This window comes from Porites lutea, chromosome 12 (genome assembly GCF_958299795.1).
Source record: "Porites lutea chromosome 12, jaPorLute2.1, whole genome shotgun sequence".
Classification (NCBI taxonomy): domain Eukaryota; kingdom Metazoa; phylum Cnidaria; class Anthozoa; order Scleractinia; family Poritidae; genus Porites; species Porites lutea.
The window spans coordinates 12,289,200-12,315,199 of NC_133212.1; the positions used below are offsets into that span (position 1 = coordinate 12,289,200).

Genomic DNA, 26,000 nt, shown 5'->3' on the forward strand with positions numbered 1-26,000 from the left:
AAAGTTGCCCGACATGAAAACGACATATTGTCGTTGTTGCCGCAGTGTACTTTGGGTATGCATTTACTGTCTCAAGCCACCAAGGGACAGAACCATGAGAAGGCACACTAACGTTAAATTACAAATTTAATTTCTGGTTAACTACAAATCAGTAGTGATATCGTTATCCCCTTTATTTGGGCGTCGCTCAGATCGAAGTTCAAAGTAACAATAGGCACGCAATACGTGCGAACGTAAACAAGCCATGCGACGTGAACGTCTGTCACGCGAACGACTCGTACAAGGTAAAAACCATGCCGGAAAGAAAGCTTTGTTAGCAGGGTACTTGATCCCACTTTAACGATCTGAAAAACGTTGCAAAAAAGAAACACAATGCCCAACAGCGCGGGACGAAGAAATTAGAGGCGATGAACAAGTTAAGGTGATTCCCTAGTAAAAGAACCTAACATAGATTATAGATGAAACTTGGTACAGTGATGTAACAAGTCAAGAAGATGATAAAAAGGTAATAAAAAGTGGGGGTCACCGTGCTCGTTTTGACCTCACAATGCTGACAAATACGGCTATTTTGGACCCTTTGACAAAAACCGCCCGCAGCCCAAAACTAGACAAAAAGGAAAGATTTTTTCAATGATGCATGTAGTATCGCACAGAATTTGACTTTAATGTATTGTTTATCCACTTACGTACCAGAAAAATGCCTTTTAATGCCCTTGTTTTTACTTTACGCTCCAAAGTAGAATTAAATTGGACACGCGCTATTCGACACATGATAGCTCAATCCGTACAATTTAGTAAAATTGCCGAAAAACTGAACATAGATTTGTGCCAATTTTTTTCTCCCTGAAAGGAAGCACTGTCCTAATTAAAATCATGAAATAAAAAATGGGGGTCACCGTACTCGTTTTTGCGGTAGAGCTGCAGAAAGTGCGCACAAAATGCATTTTCCTTGATTTTTGAGAGAGGACTGTGGCGAGTTTCAAAATAGAATGTATGCGAAAGGGGGAAGAAAGTATTGAAAAATCCGTTTTTACAGAATTTACATCGAGATATCACATTTAGGACACAATGTGATAAAGATAGCGTTTAAATGAAAATCAAAGTGAATAAGCACAAATTAAACATCCACTATAGAGGTTCTCCGTGAGGAAGTCGAACTCAGCAACATGCGTACTGCTTACGTTATGCACATTCCCACCACATTGAGTCTCACCTCGGCAAGAAACAACCGCAAGCAAAAATTGCAATAGCGTTTCTCTTCGGTCAACTTCATTTTAATAATGTTACTTCACATGCTCTTTTTTACGGAGGCCATCTTGTTATGCGCAGTAAGAGATGCGCAGTGCAAAACCAGGGAATCACCTTAAAGCAACGCAGGGATAATTTCCCCCCAAAAAATAAACTTATAAATCTTAGCCTTTTTATTTTATTTAGAAGCCGGACGATTTTCAGAAATTTGAAGGAAAATATGTCAAAAATAATGAGGGGAATGACATGCGATGAGTGGCAACATATAAAGTATATTCCGGCAGTTCGATAATTTCATTGGAACTAATTGATGTTAGTCTATTAATCTTAACACTGAATGACGCATAATTTCATTACAGATGTTCGGACAGGAGGTGATTTCTTAAAATCTTATTGAGCAAAATGATCTCGAGAGAAGGAAATCAGGACCGTTCCACCACATCTGATTGGCAAAAGGTTTGGAAGCCATTGATCCACGAGAGCAAATGTCAGCTGGATTGGATTCTGTAGAACAGTATTTTCACTACGTGGGCCTCACAAGACGACGGATCTCCACCATCCTGTTCTGCACAAATGTCTTAAATTCCTTGTTCACTCCCCAAATCCACCTCAGAGTAATTTGATAGTCCAACCAGCAAAGTACAAAATCCATGTTCAATGTTCCTTCAAAAGCTGTCAAGACAGTACTGATCAGTCGGGATAAAATAAGAGCACTCATAAGTTACCAACGAGGCATGGGGCAACTCGAGGTTTGGACGGGACAAGTTGGGTGAGGACAGTTCCAGTGTTAGTTTAACACGCAAATAAACACCTCCTCCATAGGCCTTCTCAGAAGCATTTGCGAACCCGTGGAGTTGAACGCCTCGTAAATCGGATAATGACAACCCACGGAAATAATGCCTCTTCAGCTCTACCACTCCAACCTTCCTAGTACCGTGAACGATTTTCAACCCCTGTTTATGAAGAAATGAATCAACACCTGGGGTCATCCCAGTCAACCTTGGATTTGCAAATGGCTTGGAAGATAATCTTTGATAGAATGATGACAGGATCAAGACGACCCCGGGGAAGGTACAACTCACTTGTAGCGCAAGGGATCGCTCTCTCAGGGTTCGTACTCTTTTTATCTCTTCAAATTCCATGACTTTCCATGACTTTTCTCATGACTATTTCCTGTTTTCAATGACTTCAGGTATAGCTGTCTTTTTCAAAAACTTTCAAAACTATCCTTACTTTATGGCAGTTTTTGACCTGATTCATAGTACGACAGATTACACATTGATATCCACCAAAACGTGTGCTACTTGAACTGTTTAATTACCTCTCTCTATCTTACCTTGTCCTTGTTTTGAGGTCTGCAGTAAATAATCTAACATACACAACTTCAATTTCTATGACTTTCCATGATCAACAATTAATTTCCATGACTTTCAAGGTCTGGAAAATGAAACTCTTAAATTTCATGACTTTCAGGTTTTCCATGACCTGTCAAAACCCTGTCTCTTTGTGAATGTACCACTGTTAATGGCCTCCAGTGAGAGACCAGATCCGAAAACAACACATCTTTTTGACTGTCCCATCCTGCCCCCCAGAACCTTCAGTTTTGATGTGCTAGGATTCCTTGCTGACTTGAAGAGCGAATTTGAAAATGTTTGACCTTGAATCTTAGGGTCTTCAAGTGCCTTGCCTTGTATTTGATACGCTTGGGGAGACTGTCTTTTATTTTCTTCAATTCGTTCTTGTTAGACTGCAATATTTTTTAGAATTATTGCTTAAAGTAAATTATAAGTATCTTTTCGGGAGCTTTGTTTTTAGCCTTGGCTAAAATCTATTTCTTACATGTAATTGTATTAATGGGATTTGCCGGTACTTTACAGCTCATAACCTTACCATCGTCATAGCTTGGGCCCATCGCTTCTGGAACATCAGCCTGATGATCAGGTCCAATTTGGATTTCCTGTTTAAAAGGAATATTGAGAACAAATGAGAACAGCTGTTATTAACCAGAAGGGAGACTTTCCCCAACTATGAGAAGTTTGAGTAGAAAAACAGCTCACTGACATCCCCGTCATATCAGTCTACTTCACCTTGTTATATAACTTATTCATATCTTCTGATCCAGTGGCGCTGTGCAAAAAGTGTGCAATGCCAAACAATTACACTTTGATACTAATTAACAATTATTCCTCGAGCCTGAATGGGCTCTTAGTCAATAGCCCAGGAGGCCGAAGGCCGAATGGACTATTGACTCAAAGGCCATGAGGGCGAGAAAAAATAATTGTTTTAAAAAAATCCAACTAGTTGGTCAAAAATATCGCGACAAAACAACTTTAGCTAGCAAAACGCGATTCAGCCGCCATTGTTTTGGTTTTCAAAGCTGGCGCTTTTCGCTATTTGTGGGCTATAACATATAGCCTAGTAGTAGCTCAACCAATCAGAACACAGCATTGATAATAGACCACTAATTGGATTTTACTAATAAACGTTATTATTACATAGCAGTCCTTTTTTGTCACATAACGAATTCTTCTCAAACTCCCATAATTTCCCATTGTTTCCAAACTGCAATATCAGAAGGCCTGACATTAGCTTGAGAATGTAGCAATTTTTTGCTCCAATGCAAGTTTCCTACTACATTGTATTGTGCCATTCCAACCATTCAAGGTGACGGGAATAATGAAATAAACTATACCTTTTGAGCCTGAGAATGCACATTAAGGGGCATTATTTTTGCTATTTTTGTAGCCTATCATGGTTACTTCAAATTCAAAAAAGGTTAAAAGCTCAATCAACCTTGAACGAATTTACTTTCAAGCTATAACTACATACCACACTGCTTGTCATAAATTAAAAGTCTGACATAAATTATGACGGTCTGCTTATAGCATGTTATGACTTCCATACTATTGCTAATTAAGCAGGAAAACCTCTTTACAGAGAAAACATGTGCATTCATTACCTTCTTCCAGTCTTCAGGGGAGTAATCCTCATCATCTGATGATGATGAACTCTCGCCCAAATTAAAATAACTGTAAGCAGCAGCCACTGGTAAAGAAAACAAAATTATGCAAAGAATATGGAATAACTTTACTCCAAAATGTTTAGTCTGGCAGCACAGAGTAACTAAGGAGCATTGCCGCAAAAACCAGACTGCTGACTAGCACATGATTTTGCTCTGTATCTGAAACAACAATAAGTTCGGCAACAATCGTTAATGACCATAATTGATAAGAGAAACAAGGAAATTACAGACCAAAGTTCTCCAAAAAAAGTACTGATGAAAAATGACAAATTTTGTGAAAAAATTAATAATAAGCATGTCATGAGTGAGGGACAAAGAAATCAACTTGAATCCTTGTCAGAATTCGAACTCCTGACCTCCCAAACACTGGGTATATACTCTGTCAACTGAGCTAGGGAGAGACTCACAGCCATTTAGAAGGTTCATAATGAACCAAGTATACATGTTCGAGTCTCTCCTTAGCTCAGTGGACAGAGCACACACCCAGTGTTCAGGAGGTCATCTGTTGGGGAGACAAGTTATTTTCTTTGTCCCACACTCATGACATGCAAATGAATGTGAAAGGTGCGGCACCTTTCACATTCATTTGCCAAGGTTAAAACTCACCGTATCAATTCTTTATTTTTTGACACATTTTCTTTTTAGTTTATGTGAACACAATAGGGAATTCAACAGGCTTAAAATTTTCAACAAAAGTAATTTCGTCTAGGAGCTACCTGGGGTGAAATCAGTGAAGTTTTTAAACACAAAGTATATCAAGTCCACAGATGTTGATGCATAATGGTGAAAAATGTGCAGACAACAAAAGAATCGGACACGTTTGTAGTAAATTAATTCTTTGCAAATTAATAAGGGTCATTCACTACCGAAAAAATTGCTTACAAAATGATATGATGGTACAAGTCATGTTACATGTCTGTAAGGAAGAGACTTCATGCAAGATCTGCTGAGGGGTGGTAATAATAATTATTTGTATCAGGTATTGCTATCAAATCCTAGATTTTATGGGCAAAGCCACCCTTGATATATTCAGACAGCTTGATAATTGGGGAATGGATTTGAAAGGAGCCATCAAAATGCTAAAGAACAAGTTCAAAGAATTGCAAAACTGCCTGTGCAATTTACTGGTCAGATACCAAGAAGAGTCTATTTCAAGAAATTGATCACACTGAACAGAAGTAAAGTGCATGGTCCTGCTGGTATTCTGGTGTGGGTATTTAAAGAAAACGCAGCAGTACTGGCAATGCCAATTTTAGACTTTCTCAATTCACCTTTTCATGAGGGTTGTCTCTCACCTTAGTGGAAAGAAACAGATGAGTCAGTGCTCAAGCAAAACCTTTGCAAGGCATCAACATCACAAACATTACCATTTCCCTGACATCCATCCTATCAAAGACTGTAGAGGAGTGAGTTGTTGGCACGCAGGTTCAGAAAGCTCTTCTCAAAAACATCAACCAACAGGAGTTTGGAATGTTACCAAATCCAGTACCATGGAAGCACTTATTGGTAACACTCACTCTTGGGCAAAGTCAACAGATGGTGATGGATCAACTGCAGGAGTTGTGCTCTTTGACTGTAAGAAAGCATTCAATCCTACTGACCATTACATTCTGATGCAAAAGCTCAAAGGCCTAGTGTCAAGGAGTTGAAAAACTTAAAGGCATTCAGCTTGAATGTAGATCCTGATTTTAAGCTGCCTGCACAGCCACCATGCTGAAAACCATTCAGCACACACCAACAGCTTATAAATCAAGCAATCATTGAAAAAGTCAGTGAGCCAATGTGATGAGTGTACCCCCAATAAAAGTCACAGTCAAATATGCTAGATCATAGACTTGTGTATGCCAAATCAGGCAATACAACACAGACACAAACAGCTCCTTACGACTGACGACATGGTCAATGAGCTAAATGGATCAATACTATTCTCCCACCAGGATAGATATTCTATTGAGCAACATGAAAGTTCAGTAAAGTTTGTGAGGTTACTACAGCTTCATTTTTTGAAAAGATGAAGTATTCCCAGACATATGTAAGCATTAAATCTGGTGGATGCTGTGAAAATGAAGCAAAAGTTAAATCATTCCTCTGTATCATCAGATATACATCACAATTCATAGAAGCTCGAAAGTATTAGACAGCAGCTGGCAAATGTAATGAGCTAATGCCCAGAAAATTTGAGTGGAAGCAAGAAAGCTCCAATGCATTTTGAGGAAATCAAGATCCAGCTAAGTTAAGACATCATATACGCATATTTTGATCCCCAGATGGAACACAAGCCCTACATTGATGTGTGCCCTGTGGGACTGGGCAAAAGTCTGTTGCAGAGGAGACCTGAAGGTTCAGGGCGGAAAAACGTAATGAGCATGCGTGAATTTTTTTGCCCAGATCCCCTGGCCGGGTTTGAAAAAATGGCGGGATTTCAAATATTTTATTGCCTAAAAATAAAATGTTTCCACTCATAACCTGGAAAGAACAGGCAATTTGTCTTCAAAAGTTGCAAGCTGTGGTTATAACCTTGTCGTTACTTAATTTTCTCGAAGGATACGTCATAGTAAAACGGACTTTAACGACATTACTTTGCTTACGTTGTACTGGAAATGTGCATGCTCAGGTCCGATTTTTTTCAAGATGCATTCACAAAATGTGTTCATATAAGGAAGTTCCTGGATATATAAGGTCCGGAGCTCCACTGCGGACACAAAAACAACATATCTTTGGACAGTGATTTGCCCAAAAAAATTAACGCTTGCCCACAATGTGTTTGAAGTCACTGAACTTTGTCGCACCCGAGCTGATATTTTAAAACCCTCACTCGATCGGACACTCGTAGTTTCGCAGATCACTTAAATATAAACAAAATCCCCAATGTAGAAGTTATTGCGTTGATATGTGGGCAGAAAAAAGGTCAATCTTTATCTAGTAAAATCTTCCCAAAAATCGGTTTCAAAGCAACTATAGTTTTTTAAACTTGCTCGTTTTGCGCAGATATATAAATTTTGCTTTGTGTTGTCAAGTTGAACACGCATAACATGTCAAAAACCTACGCGTAAGTAGGATTTCCTTCAAACAAAGTTAAAGTTACATTATTTCAAAAACTTCTTGCTGACAACGAAAAAATGAATTTTCTGTGCGAAAACAACCTACCTAAAGATCTTAAAAGCAAAAGATCAGTTGCAACTTGGCATCCAAGCCATGATTCACCACTTAGCTATTTTCAATAAGCTTAACTGGTCCATGCGAGGGTCTTTAATTCGTTTAAGCAAATTAAACTCAGCCGATCATTAGAAAATACAGAAAATTGCACATAAGGGTTTGTTTTGCTCGCCTCAGTCAAATCAAGCTGCAGCATTGTTTACGGGAAAAGAGTCAATTGTTTTGAAGTCACTGCCGGCAGTCGTCGTTCTCTACTTAATCCACAGCGAGTGAAAAGGACAATTTGCGTACAGAAAGTTATTCTTATAAAGAACAGAAACTTTCACAGTGCACTGGAAAGCAAAACTATGTTATGAAAAATGAAAAAACTCTGACTATTATTACTTGAGCAACAGAAAAATGATCTTGAGTAAGCTTGCTGGGCTTCTCTTTCCGAGAAAGTTTAATAAGCGCACAAGTTTGTTCACTCAGGTGCGTTATAACAGCAATATGGTTCTTTGACTGAAGACAAAGATAAAGCTGGTTCTGCAAAGGTAATAAATCCGGGCATGCATAAAAAGTAACCGTAACAACTAATAACAGAATACAAGCGGGTTTTAATTCAACCCGGCGAAATCAACTCATAAATTAATCGGCTGCACAATCAGAAAAATACTCGCCTCTTAAGAAATGTTCAAAACTTTTTATTCCACCTCAGACTGACGGAATGACCGTTTTTCCTTTAACATTGGTTGTTCTGAATCCAAAGTAATTTTCAAGCGACAAAAAAAAGCAAACATTTCAAATAAAAATACTTTACAGGGAGCAAACGTTCGCACCTCGTGCATTTCACTCAGAACTCCAGCAACAAACAAACACAGTCAACACACAGAAAAGCCCGCCTTGAGCCTGCGATAAGGGATGCGCAGAAGCTTGCGCAGAACGTTTTTCCGCCCTGAAACCTGAAGGACATATAAGTTAGAGAATGATGGTGCAGTACACATATCTTAATCAAGGCCACACAGACCCTGAGAAAATAGTACAGTGAGATTGAACCAGAGGCCTTATTGGTTTGGGTATTTTTGTTCTCATAGTTGTTCACGTGTTCCTGTATGGAAGAACCTTTAGGAGCAAGACCAATCACAAACCTTTGGAAAGTGTACAACTAAGGAGGTACCACACCAAGTAAATTATTATGTTGTGACACACAAGACACCCAAACCTATCACCAAATAACCAAACTTGTTTAAAAAATTAAATAAAAGAACCAGCTTCAATCACAACATACAGACTTCACAGTCCAATCTCTTGTTAAGGGACCCCCCTTTTCTGTCTTTTCTGATGTGAAAGGATGGTTGAGTAAAGACAAACCCTTTCAGATTTTGGATTGCCTGTTACATAATATTTTCAATTTTTTATGACAAAATGTTGCAAATATGGGGGAGATTTTAGTCTCATGGTTATAAAACCAAAGATCAAAATATAATAGTTGTACATAATTTAATCTGCACCGGGCATTGACAACTCAAATGTTACATGTATGCTTTGCCAGAGACCATTAAATCCACTTTTGTTCATGATAATAGTGTCTTAAGGCACTGCATATCATATGTTGCGGTTCAGTTTTTATCTTTGGTCGTGTTTTCAATTTTCTTTGTCTTTAGCTATGATAATGCATATTTATTACTGTGTGACTACTGTAACGAGGGCCCTAAGACAAATTTGAGCAATAGGATTACAGTAAAGTAACAATACATTCCAGGAAAGTTAGTAATGGGCCAATCAACAGCTCAAGGCTGCTGCCTAATGGGTGCCCGGGCACTAGAGTGACCTACAATTTACCCTCAGGCAACCAAAATTTCAAAAAGGGAGCCCGAACAGGTGCCAAAAACTTATGATTCTCAGGCTAACTTCCAGTGAACAAAGAACAAAATTCCCTGCTCATTCTGCGCTTTGAAACGACAACGGAAAACGTTTGATTGTCGGCCATAGGCAATAAAAAAAATTCTGCCGATAGAAGGAAGGTAAACACACAGCACCATATCTTGAAATTCTCTTCTGTGACTTCAGCTGCAGAGCAGTTGGAATTTCTCATCTGAAAATGGTGTTGAATGAATTTAATAGTCTTCGAAAAAACTTTGATAATAAAATCACGACTTTTCCTTCAGTGTTGGAAACACTAGGTCGCTACTGCATGAAGTAAAAACTGATAAAAATTTGCAATCCGTGGAAAAGCCAGCTGGTGTCAAATTACATGTGACATCAGTGGTTTCAGTATGCTATTAACTTTTGCAAGTTTGTAGCATTTTCTATCTTGCTACATTGTAGGAACACAAACGGTACACTTGGAGGTTTCTTTTATCATTATTTGGTGTTATCTATACCTCCCTATTTTTTGCTGTACATTTGAGGTAACTTTTGAAAAACTGGCAAAAACATTTCAGTTTTTGAAAGTGGCTATTCAAGATCATATTTCAATCTCTTTTTAATTTACGCAGTCGAGTACAACGCACATAAATACAAACCTTCACAAGTATATAAACAGTTCAAAGTTGATAGTTCAAAAGATAGACTTGATACAAAAATACTGAGTTAATTTTCCAAACTTCCAGATAAAAGCCTTTTGTTGGTCCTTTTTTTGTTGCCTAACAACTTAACATGAGAGTGCTGTTGGTCGGTGCTTTCGCTGTATGTGTGAGTGGTCATTGTTATGTTTCTTGAGAAATAAATTGTTTCTCGAAATCCTTTTGAGTGGCAAATATAAAAAATGTTGGTTTCTCGAAACTCAAGACTCCAAATTCCCGTTTCGAAACTCTATTTGTTTAAGGCTCAAGTATTGTTCTGGTTTTGTCTCGTCACACAACACTCCTCACGCCTTCCCAACTTATCCAGGAAGATCGAATGGCCTCTTCCCACAGGGTGTAAATTGCTGAATAACAAGTTCTTCAAAGATAGATCTTTCCAGTGATACCTCCCTTTGGATATTCTGACCAATCCTGTCAGAGTTACACTCACGAAAAAGGGAAAGGGAAAAATCCACTGGGAATTTCACTGTTTACATTCTACTCTTTGAAGATTAAATTTGCCGCTTTCCTAAAAAGTTAGCCAGCCACAATTTCATGCAAAAGAAGGACGATAAAGTGGGCACAAAAAACTGCTAATAAACAAGAAAGGCAAAGGAAAAAAGAAGAGTGAGAGATTTGCGCATGTGTGAAAAACAAATAAGCTGTTTAATTATGTCAGATTGGTAAAAAAATATGCCTTGTTTCTTGCAAAACTCATTTTTAGCCATTTCTATGCTAATTAGCCAAAAACCAGTCCAAAGAAGAGGAATTGGTGAAAAATGCAGTTTTTTCGCTACTCGCCGCCAATCACCAAAGGGTTAATAAAGTTACTGATCTTTTTTAATTGGGCTCCTAGAAATGTGGCTTGGGCTGCTAATTTTTTGTTTTAGGAGCCTGAAGGTCTGCCAAAAAATTTTCTTAGGCAGCGGCCTTGACAGCTTATAAAAACAATAAGTTAATTGAAGCACAAAAGATAAATTATGATAGCAAACATTTACAAGAAAGCAAAATGTTTCACAAGACAATGTTTTCTTATCCGAAACCTTACATCTTACACCCAGAGAGATTGTTTGACACAAGCTAGTATTTTGTAATCTACTGGCACTTTCTTCGCTACCATTGCCGCACTTTGAAATAACATGCAACCTCAACACAAAAATATGACTAACGCTTACGGACCTCTTAGGAAACACAAGCTTTCTTCAGCGAGTTCAAAAGGTCACATCTAGCCTGTAGGTTGTAATTGGTTGATTTTGATCCATGTTGTTTTCATTTTATGGTAGTTATGACTGACAACTAACTTTCTTCAAATGTATTGTTATTTTGCCGTAATTCGCAGGGTCAACTCAATGGCCTCAGTTACAGAATTTGCACTGTAATAAAAGGAAATATAACAATATTGAACAACAGATAAAATGGTTAACACAACATTAACACACAAGTAAAAACTTACACTTACCTTTATATTCATATAACATTCTATTTTTTCAATTTAAGCAGAGAAACTACAATATTACAAAAAAGAAGTTTGAGAGAAAGAGCAGCACTCACATCCTCTGGTTATTCTTTGGTTCTCAGGAAAGAAGTTGTTGTCTTTACTTGGTCTGGGTGAAGGAGGAGACTGTGGAGACCTTGGTGATGGTACTGATAATGGAGAGTCTGGAGACGGTGCAGCAGGTGAATCTGTGTTCTCTGGTAAAAGGTTTTCTTCAATTAAAGGATTTCCTGGATGAGGCAAATCAACCTCACCAGCATCAATTAGAGGTGGAAGTGGATCAGGCTTGATTTCATCTAATGGAACATCACCTTCAGGGGTATCTTTATCTGTGTATCCATACAAAGCTAACAAGTCTTCTAAAGGCATATCCCTCTCCTAGAACAGTAATAAAAGAGAAAAGAAAACATAAGGAACAAAACAACAACAACAACAACAATTGAATGTCAATTGTTATTCTTATCTTATTTCATGACATCAGATGATTGTATCTGATACAACAGATATTTTTTGGTTCAAATTTAGCATTCATTCAAATCACATTTTGCTTTATTTTTAGATATACAGTAATGCTGAAAACATAGGGTGGTCTGCCTGTGGTCATATACAGGGTGTTTCAAAAGTTCGTTCCGATTGCAAATTGTCTTTTGCGCAAAGCTTTTAATGCTTCTTTAGGCAAATGTAAGCTGATCCAGGTAAGAAATTTATCTAAATAACCGTTCAAAGCAATTTCAAACTAAAATTTGAAGAAATTATATATTTTTTAAATTTTTCCCCAACAGTACACGTTCGCGAGGTTTTCCCGCCATACTTATCATACATATCGTTTTCTTTTATTTTTTCTACTTCTTCATGAAAATGAAGGCCTACACTGTTTGTTCTAGAGCTCAGGCATCTATTTTCATGGTCTTCTGGCCATTCAGTCAAAAACAAATTGCCAAATTGTTGTAGAAATCTAAACGATGACCGAACAAGTGGTCAAAAGTAAAGACCTTACAAACCAAGGTAAGGATGGCTGTTTTTTACAAACTGTGTGAGAAATATTATCAAAAAAGCTGTAAGTACATGCATAATAATTCCACAAAACAGAAAGGTTAAAAATTTTCAACTGCACATCGAGCACAACTGTATGGGAATAAGTTACCAAAAAAAGTTGGAAAGCCTTGAAGAGAAAAAGGCAGTGCACACTTCATGAAAACATGGTGTCAGAAGGATTTGCCAACTTTATACCAACGTAGAAGTAGAATTATTGGGAGTTTTGAAAAAAAAGGGGGGAGGGTTGAAAAATTAGGGATCAAATTATGGTGTCTGGGAAATGACTTTTGGGTGAAAAAACAGGGAGTTTCACATATTCACAAAACCATAGAGCTAGACAAAAGCGCTGTTCAATAGCCCAGGGATAGTGAAGAGACCTGCTGGGCTAGTGTCTTTTTATCAACAAGCAAGCAATATTTGTTGTCTTTTTCTCACTATTAAGTTAAGAAACAAAAAAGAATTGCGTAAAAAACAGTTCCCTTGTGAAAATAAATGTTAATAATACTAACTAAAAATTATGTGAGAAAATATCAAAGATGAACAAAAGAAATTGAATCGACTTATGTATTTCAGTAAATATAAGCAATGCTAGTGGTTGTAATATATTGCGCTCTCACTCTCCTACTTTTAGGTCTTTAAAACCGCTGTTTGTTTACATTATACCAAGTTAAAAAAAAAAAAAACAGGATCTTTCTTGTTGTTTCTAACCATTTTCTTGATTACACATACTAATTGCTCCTTTGGAAGTAGAGATACTAAAATAATGGGAAAGTCTAAAAACCTGGAACACATACAGTGTACTTAATTGTCTACCTAAACACGGATCTTGTTTCTGGACTACTGCTGTCTCAGTGTAAGGATGTTTTCGATAATGTGTTTTTTTCTTACAATGCTCTGGACTCCACTATTAATAAAACACTCATTGTTTCGCTGTCAAATCAGAAAGGCTAGAATAAAGCTGACAAGGTCCCTTTGCTCTTATTAGCCAGGAGAACTGCCAAAAATTGCTTCATTTCACTGTATTTTAGAGGGAGATTTGACTTTAAAATTAGATTCCAGTCCTGAGAACAATGACTGTGTCACAGCTTCTAACCTCTGCAGCGGTGTAGTGTCAGATTTTGAAGGTGTTCACATGAGAAGAAAAGTTACAGTACCTTTGGGGCTCCAAACTAGGGGACTTGGGGGCATGTTCCCCCAGACCATTTTTAAATTTAGGGTCATCGAGATGGCTTTTCCAATGTTTTTTCTGCATGACATTTTCAGTAAATAAATATGAAGGAAAATGCAGTAGTTAGTTGTATATTTGACTCATCTCATGTTATTGGTACAGCTTGACAAAGCTTTGAACTGCACCAGCATGTCATGAAACCTTCTTGGGTGACCCTGCATCATCTACCTTGATTGATCCCTTCAAATTGCTGCAAATGATCTGGCAGTGTCTGCAACCATACCAGCTTGTGATCTAATTCCCAGCTCCACAGACAGTGATCACCACGCAGCATTTGCATGTGTTAATGTGCACTGTGGATATGGATAGCCTCACCTGAACTGCAGGTTGAGAGGGGACAGGCCAAAGGTTGAAGTTCACTCAAGAATGAGTGAACCAGCATGAAAATCCTTGCTAATGGAAAAGACAAATTAAACCAGCTATCCTCATTAAAAATCTCTCCTCAAAGCAACAAATTTTGGATGACAAAAAAGGGAGAGGTTGACAAACTTGTGGTTGATGTTGTGCTCATTTTACCCCCCTCTCTCCACCAATGCTTTGCATTAAGGGTACATGTATTTAAAGCTTGTTAAAGCTAAACAGAAATGAGAATAGATGAACAAGAATGTGATGTCACCAGGGATTAAACTTGGGACCACATGCTCTGAAGGCCACACACTAACCAACCATGCCATCTTTGCTCCTTGATCATTTATCAAGTGCTACATCCTAGTTCCAAGCCCATCCATACAGATCCAGATAAACACTACTTAACCAAGACAACTGAATGGACCCTGGGTTTAATACCTGACAAGGTTACAGATCTTTTCAGTTTGATTGAGTTGCTGCCTAAACTTGTCAGCTGTCCACCCAGGCTTTGTACATTATCTCGCAACAAAGTGCTTAAAGTGATAAGTCAACTCTGATTGGACTGCTTCACAGGTGTTGCTCAGACCGTGACTACAGTGATTCTGATAAAAATCACATGTATGTATTTGATTTATAGGTGTTGACAGTTTCATCGTCCATTCTTGAAAATTTACATGCTTCCTTTATTAAAAACTGCTCAAGTCATAAATTTGATCCATATATGGATGCAAAGAAACAATTCATCTGTTACTGACAACACATCATCAAGACATCACGACTTATTATTTTAGCCAAGGGATAACATAGACATAAGCAAAAAAATGGTACAGAAAAAATTTGAATAGTATTCTTTATGAGCTTTTAATTCTAAATATCTGGTAAACCAATGACATAATATTATGTTTGATCTTCAGATTGACAAAATCATGGTACTTCACACAAAAATCAAGTTACTTTATGCCATTTCCCACAAAAGAAACAAGGTAGTTTTAACTTGTAATGTAGTGAGCGGGAGTTCACTACATTACCTCATTCAATCCTGTATCTCAAGTCCTCTTCATAGTGAACTCTCTTAAGAAAAAATATTCTGAGCTCAACTGATCACCTAGTATATCAAAATAAAGTTTATATAAAGATAATTTTTAAAAAATTAACGAAAACTTTATTAGAAATCTAATGTACATTTTACTAACAACATAATTTTTTCTGATTCTTGTGGCTCACTGCTTTGATTCTGTACTCTAAAGTATACAAGTCAAATGACTGTGTTACCAGCATGCAAAGAAAGTCGTGTCTGATAAGCTTATATTACGATTGCAAGTACGAACTTAAAATGAAAACAAAATGACAAGTTGTTTAGTTGGACTACCTTTCTTTCTTTGCCCTGCATCTAATTTTTCCAAGTCCTATCAACATTTTATTGTTTTAAATGGAAAAGGATTAAACCAACCCGTGAGATGCTATTTTGATATTTCTCACGTGACTCAAGTCTTACACATAGCACTTTGCTGTCTACTTTCATCGCTGCCACTTCCTTGGCAGCTTTGGAATACTAACTCAACTGGAAAAGACCGGTAAAATGTGGAGATTTATCTCTGATTGTGAGCTGCCTCCAATGAAAAAAAAAACACAACATAAGGAAGATGGGCAGGAATCAAACAGAAATTACAAAAAAAACAAAAGATCACAAACATTTCAAAACAGCTGGACGAAAGGGATTCCATGAAGACTACGCACATTCCTTTTTCCTTCAAATATACTGGAAATCCAGGGCCACTTAATATTGACCTGGGTGATTAAGAATTCAAGGAAACTGGCCTGGCTGGCCACCAAGCACTGGAGTTAAGTTCCAGCTCTGCTTATACATTTCCTGGAATAGAATGAATGTGAATAGAATCACAACATCATAAGTAGGTTGAGTATGATCGTCTGGGTGAATGTAATCCTGAACAGGACTGTTGTTGACAGTGACTGATGTTTCAACAACCTGTATGATACAGCTGTATTCATCTTCAGAGTCAAAGCGAGTTGTATCACTTCAGTTGATGTTATTTAACTCTGGTTATTGACCTGATTGGTCAATTAAGTTGCAATGTTATTGGTCATCTGTCAGTTAAGCCGTGATGTCATTGGTGTGTTTCGATCCGTCTGTTGTCACAGTTAAACAGTCGTTTCGTCAAATTGTCGGTTGTCCAGTCATTATCTCATAGTTAGGTTTGCTTGAGTCTGTGCATAAGTCGTTAAACGGTCCCAGTAACTGTTGACTACAGTGGGTACAGGAATGTGGAGTGAAAATACCTCACATTGTTTACGAAGTTTGATTGGTCTGTTATCTTTTATTCTCGTTCCAAATATAGTATTTGTGAAAATTAATGTTCATAAGCATCTGACAAAACAAACATGTGAGAGTAACATGTTTCAACCACTTAGGAGTTTCTGGTCAAAACCAATCGGTTACAGACACTAAAGATTAAACTTTTACTTCAGGAGAGTGATCTTTAATTTCTACTCCTCTGACAAGGTTACACACTCGCATCAGCAAGCGCTAATGTGAACCGTGCAGTGATTCTCTTGAGAAAGGACTCATCTAAAGAGAGATTTGTCCCTCAAGATGAGACACATGTCTAGTAAGAGAGGTACTGTAAATAACAACCACCCTGTAGCTATACATGTAGTTAAAGAACAGTCCCTTCATCTGATCAAGTACGTCAAATTATAAATTGATTTTTAAGTTTCAGATAAATACATGTATAGGAGCAAAACGTTAAAAAGTGTTACTTTTTGCAGCTCTGATAATTCATCTTCGTTAAATTCTTCTTTATCCGCTAAAAGTTCTTCCTCCTCCATAGTTGTTTCATCGTCTAGATCGTGAACCATCATGTCGGCAGTGATTTCATATTCCTGGTCTGTCGAGTCCCCTAGAAATAATTTTGAAGAGCAACGAAGCAAAAAGGCAAGTAAAGATGAATGAAGACTACGTGCACGAAAGGACATGACAAGAGACGTCACTTTATAATTCAAGCCACAGAATAACTAACATCTGAGAAGTTTAAGCTTATATAAGTTTAAAGTTTTGACCGGCAAAGCATGCATTAAGCTTAAATATGGAAAAAAAGCATCTAGCTTGTGTAGTTAATATTATTGGAAGTCGAAAAGCTTGCCTAGCCACGGTACTAAAAGACTTACCTGTATCGTCTGTTTGAGCCTTTGGTGACTACAGAGATAACAAAACGAACACTTTTAATAAGAATTACACACCAAACATCGTAAGTCTACTTCCGATTTGAAACACAGATATGAATTTCGTGTTCGAGATGTAAACATCACTTATAACTTAAAAAATCGGCACTGGAAGCGAACTGTCGAAAACTGAAGGAAAAAATAAACACTTTTGTCCCTTTCTAGAAAATTTGACTGTAATTCACTGTCGTATAAAATCTGAAATTAATTTTTATACATCACGCAAACCTACCAATTCCGGTAACTCCGCCATGTTTAGTTTGAAAGTTTTTCCTTAGCGGGAAGTGGCATGCGTGGACACCCGCAATGCATCATGGGAAAACAAGCTAAAGCTTGGTTACAAAGTATTAAAGAAGACATGATTGCGCTGAACGACCTCACCCGATGAGAAATGGTATTGCTTTGCAGCTTTTCTTTTAAGAAGTCGTCGATTTTTGATAAGCATTTAAAACTTTGGAGGTTTCAGAATTAACATTAATCACTCTATCGCACAGGGAGGTGTAAAAAAGTTTGATTATCCAAAGTACGTGTGGTCTCCCTCCGGTGGATGGTGGTGTAATCCGCGCAATTGGAAGAGGAACACAGCAATAGCATTTGGTGTTATTTTTGCACTGTGTGTACCGGTTCATATTATCAGCTGGTCTTTAGAGGTAAAGTGCATATAGTTTAAGAGAACCCTTGAATGTAGACAATTTCCTAGTGATGCATATTATTGGAACTCCAAGTTACATTGAAGTATAGACCTCTAATATTGGCTTGTATGTTTTGTTTCCCCAATAGAGTTTTTCTGTATCGTGTGTTTTTCACAGGCCTTTGCTTTTCCGAAGCGTGTGTAATTAGTATATTTTTTAAGAGAACTCGTTAATGCAAAAAACGTGCAACGTGGATGTGTTAAACCTTTCCCTGACCCAATTAAGAGAATATGGTTCCACCGTTTCCGAGCTTTATCAGCAATGTACTGCTATTTATACCCGGAGGGGGGGGGGGGGGCACTCAAGGGAAGTCTAGTTAGAGGTGTGCCACCCAGGCCTTCAAACCCCAAGCCTGTTTAAGACAAAAATGGCTCATTATATTGTCACTACCCTGTTTAAGAAAGGAGACACTACTTTCTGATCTGACCCTAATTTGTTTTGTTTTGCTTACAGAATTAAGTAATTTTTTACACTAAAATCATGGAAAGAGATTTAGGAAAAAATTATTGGTATTACAAAATGTAGACCACTCATTGCAAGTCTTTACACTCTTTGAAAGGCTTCCAGTCTCCAGTCCAAAAAGGCACCCTGTTTAAGATGCTCAATAGTGAAATAGTATACCCTGTTTAAGACTCAAGACTGTGAAAACCATACCCAGTTCAGCAGCACATACCCATATAGGCCAAATAAGGAGTGCCCTCCCTCCCCCCCCCCCCCGGGTATTTATGTCACAATATCTACAGTTTCTACAAACTTTACCGCATGCACGAGGTTCCTTTTGAAACTCTAATGGCTTCCATGGAATGCGTTAGTGTTTTTTGTTGTGACATCTCATTAATATTTCCGTGATTGTGATCATTCCACATCAATACGATGGCAATCAGGGATTTATACATGTCAATGCAAGTGTGTGGAATATGCTGGCTGTTCAAAAGATAGACTTGATTCAAAAATACTGAGTCGATTTTCCAAACTTCTAGATAATAACCTTTCATTGCTCCTTTTTTATTGCTTAAAAACTTAAACTTAACTTACAGCGGTGATTATATTGGCGTGAACACCTAAAATATGTCTGGAATGTTTATTGTGTTGCGACCAATCACAGGTGAGATCTTCACACCACAGAAACCACAGGCAACGAACGGTTTCCGATCGGTCATGGAACAAATTATTTTCGTTTTGTTTAAGGATACAAACTGCCTTATTAGGAATTTAAAACACCGCTGTTCCCCAAGATCAGTGCCGAGGACCGCATCCAGTACATCGTTTGATTTTAGAAAGAAAAGTTTTAGAAGCCAATGCGATGCGACGGCGACCAGCTTTCCATGTAACGACATATCACATGAAGACAATAAAAAATGACCAATCGTGATGTTTTCGTTTCTGATAGCATAATCCTTGCTAATATTTTTTTGTCGAACAAGGGGATTCGATTTGTGTGGACTGACTATTGAACCTTCGAACTACTGTGCTGGCAGATGTCCCTTGATCGAAAGGTCGCAAACTGGAAAGACCGCCGACCAAATTCAACATCTATGGAATGATTGGCACATCCCGCAAAGTAAACAGTCCCGCAATTTTCGGTAATCCTTCCAAAATATAATTTTGCTTTTCTTCTGAAAGCATTTACGCATTTAATATCTGGGGGATTACATGCTATAGGAAGCTAGTTATGAGAGGATTTAGCCAAGAAGATTTCAAGTCCAAATTAGCACATGTTGCGCGCAAAAGAAAAAAAATATATGATTATCTCCGATCGCAGTTCTTCTTACAAAAAGAATCCCCGTAAATGTGCGAATGCTCACATATTACAACGGTTCAATGCATATCTAAAAATGTATTTTTCTAAGAAGAATTCGACAAGAGCAACTCTCGAATTTCAACTTTATTATAACCTTCATGATTATGCTTGCTAAGTTACACGTACGAGACTAAGAAACATGTACAACTTTGTAGGGTGACAGGGAAAAAGTATCTGCAACACTTTCGCCTGTACTACTGTAAAAACACAACGTTTATGTCCTTTGCCGATGTATCTCGGCTCCAAGTGAAAGTTACAACATAATGACATACAAAATATTTCAACATACAGCTGTTACACGCGGGTGTTGTAAGCCTAAAAGAATTACAATTGATATGGGTGGAATCTTACTGACACATTTGAAGTTGAATTTGCCCCGTTGTTTAGACTGAAACCATTATAAAATGAATTTTCGGGAGGATTAGCAGGCAAAGAAATGGGAAGCAACGCAGCACTTTCCGTGAAAGAACTTACTTGGCCTTTACAGTTGTCAATCAGGTAAGGTAAGCGCCAATCCTCTGATTCCGATGGTACTTTGTTTTCAAGCGCTTTATGAAGGTAAAGCAGATCTTTGTCAAGCTCTTGACGATTCAGATATTTTACTGGATTCAGGCGTTTCAAGCGTGGACGCATTACGGCGAAAAAATTCCCGCGCGATCGCTGAAGCTGTAACATGAATTGCTCCAGAGACTGCTTAGCCGTTTCCTTATTTTTCCTTAGCACAGTTAGCATTTTTTGAGTTTCACTGATTGATTTTCCCAGTTCTGGATGTTTGTCTTTCAATTTACATTTAGTGTGAGAATCACATGCAATTCCGCGGCAATTGTTCCTGTTATGGCCAGACTGATGACAGTGACTACAAATTCTTCCACGGGAAACGGTTTGGAGCAAATCATTTTCGCCTTTAAGCTTTGCCAAGTGGTCTTCTGCACTTGAAATCTGTGTCTCCAAAAAACTGACATTTTCAACAAGCTCTTGCTTACGGTGGTCTAGAGGAGAATCGATCTTGCGTGTAGTAGTACTGCTTGAGTTTGATGCAGTTGCCGTCTCTCCTTCGGCTGGCCAAGTTTGTGGTTCATTACTGCTAAACTGCAACTGCTTCGGCATTAAATGTGCAGTACTGCCAGGTTCTTGTGATTTAAGCTTAAGTTGTCGCAGTTCGTGGTCCAGTGCTCGCTTCTCCGCGATAAGCAAACGTTTTGGCGACGAGAATATGTAATCGAGATCGCCGTCTTGAAGATATTGTAAGGATTTGCGAGTCGAAAATCCCCGGGATTCAAATTCATCTGCCAATCTTTCTATTCCTGGTATTCCAATTGACATAAGCCACTGTTTTACTTCTGACATTTCCGTATTCTTCAGAACTCTTCTGAACAAGACTTCAGAGCAATTCTCCCACGCACCTGCAACGTACGGTACTTTTAGATATGCGATAAAGGCGGGAAATAAAATCAGACTTGCTGACAGCTGTCAAAGCTCTCTGGCATTTTCCTCTGTTTTTGTTTGTCTAGTCACGCAGTGTTATTTTTCGGCTTGTCTGATTGACAAACCGTTGTTGTGAACATCTAAAACGTTTTCCCGGATTAGACTTCGCCATGTCGATTCTCCCTCACGCGACACGCGTACATAGCTACCAAAAAAACATAAATAAATTACCAAAATAGTAAATCTCTCTCACCTAACAAAAAAGTGTTTACGCTTACTGCATTAGCTGCGTAGCGATGGAAATAAGAAAACGCTAACTGCTTACCTTGCAACATTGTAACTTGCGATCAGGCGTAACTACCGATTTCGATCGTTACAAAAAGTTTGAAAACTCGCGCGCCAAACCGTCGCGTGCGTAGGCCCGGCACATCGGCTTTGTTATTTATTTCAAAATTGCTCAAACCTGTCTTCTTCGCTATTATAGCACATACTGTAAACAAATAGGAAGGAAAAGCAATTGTTTACTTGTAAAAAGACTGAATGTTAAAACAAAATGAAAATAATTTGTTCCGTGACAGATAGGAAACCGTTCGTTGCCTGTGGTTTCTGTGGTGCGATGATCTCGTCTGTGATTGGTTACATCACAATAAACATTCCAGACATATTTTAGGTGTTCACGCCAATATGATCACCGCTGTAAATTGTACACGCAAGTGCTGTTGGTCGGTGCGTTTGCTGTGTGTGCGAATAGTTGCTGTTGTCTTTCTCGAAATCCTTTCGAGTGGTGAATATAAAATATGCTGGTTTCTTGAAACCCGATTCGTTCGAGGCTTGAGTTCCTTAAGCCTTCCTGACTTATCTAGGAAGATCAAAGGGCCTCTGCTCGCAGGGTATAAATTGATAAACATTAACTTCTTCAAAGATAGATCTTTCCAGCAATACCTGGTTTTGGATATTCTGACCAATCCTGTCAGAGAGTTACACTCTCAAAAAAGGTAACATTTTGGGGAAAATCCACTGCCAATCAGGCACTGTTTACATACTACTCTTTGAAGATTAAATTTGCCCCTTTCCTTAAAAGTTAGCCAGCCACAATTCCGTGCAAAAAAGGACAATAAAGTGGGCAACAAAACTGCTAATAAACAAGAAAGGCAAAGGAAAAAAGAGAGTGAGAGAGAAAGATCGAAATAGATTCACAAAAAAGGTCCAAATTTCGGCTTTTGCGCATGCATGAAAAACAAAAAAGTGGTTTAATTATGTCAGATAAGTCGAAAAATATGCCTTTTTTTTGCAAAACCTATTTTTAGCCATTCTTATGCTAATTCATCAAAAACTAGTCCAAAGAAGAGGAATTGGTGAAAAATGCTGTTTTTTCGCTATTCGCTGGCCGTCACCAAAGGGTTAATAAAGTTACTGATCTTTTTTGATTGGGCTCCTAGAAATGCATCTCGGGCTCCTAACTTTATATTGAAGCCAACATTAGTTGCGGTTAAACACATCTCCTGCTGGAGGTTTCCCAAGGGGTAATTGGCTTGGGTCAGGATCGGCTTGGGTTGTGGTTGGTTTATATTTTCTGGCTACACTGCAAGTAATTACCCAAGGTCAACTATTGACCGGGCAGATTTGTAATTAAGCTTCATACTTCAGTGTTTTCCCAGCTTGAGCGTTTACTTCTCCAACTTCTGTCACTCTTCTCAGATGATTTGGCTTGAGAAATGCTGGTCGGACTACATGAATGCGAAGCCACTTGTGGGACATACTGTAAAGGAATAGCTTGATTGCTACTTGCATAGTAGGGATATTGAGCATATGGTAGATTCTGGAAATTTTCTTTGTCCCGATTTCTGTAAGGGAACTTGAGTCTCAAAGGGTTCAGTATTATTTTTCTATTGGGAAAAACAAAACATACAAGCTGATGAGGTTTATGAAAGACTTCTACTTATTTTTTAATTACAATGAATGTAGAGCAACAATCAGGGATGCTCAACTTGGGTCACACTGCCCTGTTGCCTGCCTTTCCCTCCTCCAATGTTGTTTTGTTGTTTTTCGGTGTAATTGCCTAATTTCAAGACCAATATAGTAAGGGAGAGGGAAAAGGAGGTCAAGAACAATTGTCAGCATTATTCCTTCAATTGACCCAAGTTCTAATATCATGAATTATCTCTGTTTGTGAAACTCATTGTTGGCTGTCATGTGATTTAGTCTTCAATGATAAACCACATGGATTAAAGTGGATAATTTTTGTGGGGAAAATAACTTACTGGTGGACCGTCATATAAAAATGAAGTCAGTCTGACTATTTATATTCTGCGAAATGGTTAACCGTTGCTTAAACTTTGCCACATACGATAACTTTCAGCATTATGAAAAATTAAAAAACTAGACTATACTCTCAAACATACCAGTCTATCAAAATGCTTATTGTTCAACTTTTACATCAGATTATTCAGCAACAGAATGGCGAACCTTGTGGTTAACCATCATAAAGAGATCACATGACAGTCTGTGCTGATTTCTTCTTTTTAAAATTTGTTTATTTACAAATCCATTTAGGGGTGGCGAATGGTAAAATGCGAGACTCGCCGAGAGAGCCAGATCCTAGTTAGAAATCCGAGCCCGAGACTCTTTGGTGAAAAGTTTCGAGACTCAAAAAAGTAGAAGCAAACCATGAAAAAACGAGACTTCGAGACTTATCAAAAACGCTTCTGAGATTTCGAGATTCTGCCAAAATTTTCCGAGACCCACGTTTTTCGAGGTACCATTCGCCACCCCTCCATTTCACTGATTCAAAAAAGGCTATAATATTGTAGATTCTAAGTACATTTTCAGAGAAGCAAGTCCAAGGTGGCAGTACATTTACCTTTTTTCCATCGTGCATTTCAAGAAAAAAATGATTTAAAAACTGTTTTTGGCCACCTCATTGTACTGGCATTATTTAAGAGCTTTTGATATTTCAAATCACTGTATTTTAACTTTAATTCTAACTTTCTTGTTTTCTCACATCAGCGACGCTATGTACCACCCTACAGACATATTCCTTCTCAACGATTTTGCAAGTATGCTAAGGTAAGTCAGAGTACTTATTCCTTACATCACAGTTACACGTGTAGTTACTAGTGATAATTGAGTAGTTGAAAGTTTTGGTTTTGTTGTCAAGAGAAATATCCAGTACCTACTAGGTCATTGTAATTTTTTCTTTTCTTTTTGCCATAGGAGGATGATCCAAGCTTACCAGATGACTATCAGATAATAAAGTGGTGAAGAAGAAACTTCTTGAACTTTGCTTGTGCTTGATTATTGAGTGCAATATGGGTGAAAGAAGTTAGTATGTCAAGAAGAGCATGTAAAGATGCTGCCCCTCTTGTAATTCCTGTCAAATTATGTTTTGTGATAAAAATTTGCTTTTATATTATTCTTTGCACTGTTTCTCAAGAATTTGGTATTAATTGGATGTTTAGAAACATCTTCTAACCTAATGGTGTTTTTATTAATTGAACCTGTTCATTATGTAGTATTGTTTCTGATCGAAATAAAACTAAAATACCAAAATGCTCCTGATTCTTCATTAAACCTTTAAGCTGCTTTTCTTTCTATCACAATCTCTCTGTGAACTGATTTGTTCCAAAAAGATGATTGTTGGCTTCCTGACCAGTCTGAATTTTACTAACAGCCTCTGATTTCCAGATTGTGCAAGAAGCACATTCAAATACAGTATTATTATGACTTGTCTTTTTTATAATTTGCAACAATAATGTTGTATAGCAATTGTAAATTTGAAAACAAAACTGCTGTCCGTTTATACCATCAGGGCTATGGGCTCCTCATATTATACACCTGTTCAAATTTTCTTGAATTTCATACATGGGAACCTCGGTTTAGTCTGGTGAAGGAGTTATATTCTTTGAAGACGATGGGAGGAAAGATATGAAGGAAGTCGTCTCCTACGCTGGTAATTTTTTTGTGCCGTGCTTTATGTACCCTCTCAAGACTTCCCTTTCCCTGATAACCCATGGAAACGTTTATTCATCTGCAAACTCTTTGAATGGATCAAGCTCAAAATGACCTGCATATAACTGTTATATCTGCAAAGCTAGTCACACGTCTGTCCAACCACCATACTGTTTACAAATATGTCAGTCATTTTGTCCTTGATCCATACAAAATGCAGGATTCAATAAGTTTGCTGATGAATAAACATTTCCAAGGGCTATTTATTAAGGGAAGGAAAGCTTGGGGAGGGTACACAGATATCATCATATGCAGTTACCTTTTCTAATTCTACTTTTCATATTTTTATTCTCTTAATATTTCCATTGTTAGCAAAAGTGAGTACAAATAGAGACTGTATTGTATTTCCTCCCTAGTCTCCCACACAGCTATTGTGTTATCAACTTATCACGCAACACAATGACACAAAAAATACTCTGTGGGAAGACTACTTCCTCCCTGCCTATCCTTGCGTTCCCCTCAACTGTTGTTGCTCCTTCATCAGACTAAACTGGTCCATGGACCAGGGGTCCTTTTTTTGTATACGTCCATGTTAATCAGTCCTGGAGTTATCTAATATGTATAGAACCTTTGTTTAAGTGTCCATCTTTCTAGCATTTACACACCCGAGTTTAATCACAGCGAGGCCACACAATCTGTGTGTGTAACCTGGTGTGTAACCGATTGTTGTTTATAGTGAATGTACTGGATTTACCGTTTGCTTCACCCATAGCGATATATTGGAGTAAATCCAGTACATTAGGCAGACTGATTAGGAAC

The 26,000-nt window shown here is 37.9% G+C and overlaps 3 protein-coding genes across 4 annotated transcripts in view; 1 reads left to right on the top strand and 2 right to left on the bottom strand.

Annotated features, from left to right (window-relative positions):
* LOC140921751 (uncharacterized) overlaps positions 1-2,237 on the bottom strand; it is a 4,132-nt gene extending 1,895 nt beyond the window's left edge. The window contains exon 1 of the mRNA XM_073371756.1: positions 1,974-2,237. Within this exon, the coding sequence (XP_073227857.1) occupies positions 1,974-2,237 (264 nt within the window). The remainder of the gene's footprint in view (positions 1-1,973) is intronic.
* LOC140953992 (mesoderm induction early response protein 1-like) overlaps positions 1-17,612 on the bottom strand; it is a 41,459-nt gene extending 23,847 nt beyond the window's left edge. For both annotated transcript variants that reach the window (XM_073403379.1, XM_073403378.1), the window contains exons 1-6: positions 17,548-17,612; positions 17,262-17,289; positions 16,854-16,993; positions 11,521-11,842; positions 4,208-4,293; positions 3,139-3,205 (exon numbers count right to left, since the gene is read on the bottom strand). In XM_073403379.1, the coding sequence (XP_073259480.1) occupies positions 3,139-3,205; positions 4,208-4,293; positions 11,521-11,842; positions 16,854-16,993; positions 17,262-17,289; positions 17,548-17,568 (664 nt within the window). In that variant the 5' untranslated portion in view covers positions 17,569-17,612. The remainder of the gene's footprint in view (positions 1-3,138; positions 3,206-4,207; positions 4,294-11,520; positions 11,843-16,853; positions 16,994-17,261; positions 17,290-17,547) is intronic.
* Positions 17,613-17,647: 35 nt separating this feature from the next.
* On the top strand, positions 17,648-24,782 carry LOC140953993 (uncharacterized). The gene is made up of 4 exons (XM_073403380.1): positions 17,648-17,709; positions 17,810-17,965; positions 24,240-24,299; positions 24,447-24,782. The coding sequence occupies exons 1-4, from the start codon at positions 17,707-17,709 to the stop codon at positions 24,492-24,494; spliced, it is 267 nt and encodes an 88-aa protein (XP_073259481.1). The 5' UTR covers positions 17,648-17,706; the 3' UTR covers positions 24,495-24,782.
* The last annotated feature ends 1,218 nt before the right edge of the window (positions 24,783-26,000 follow it).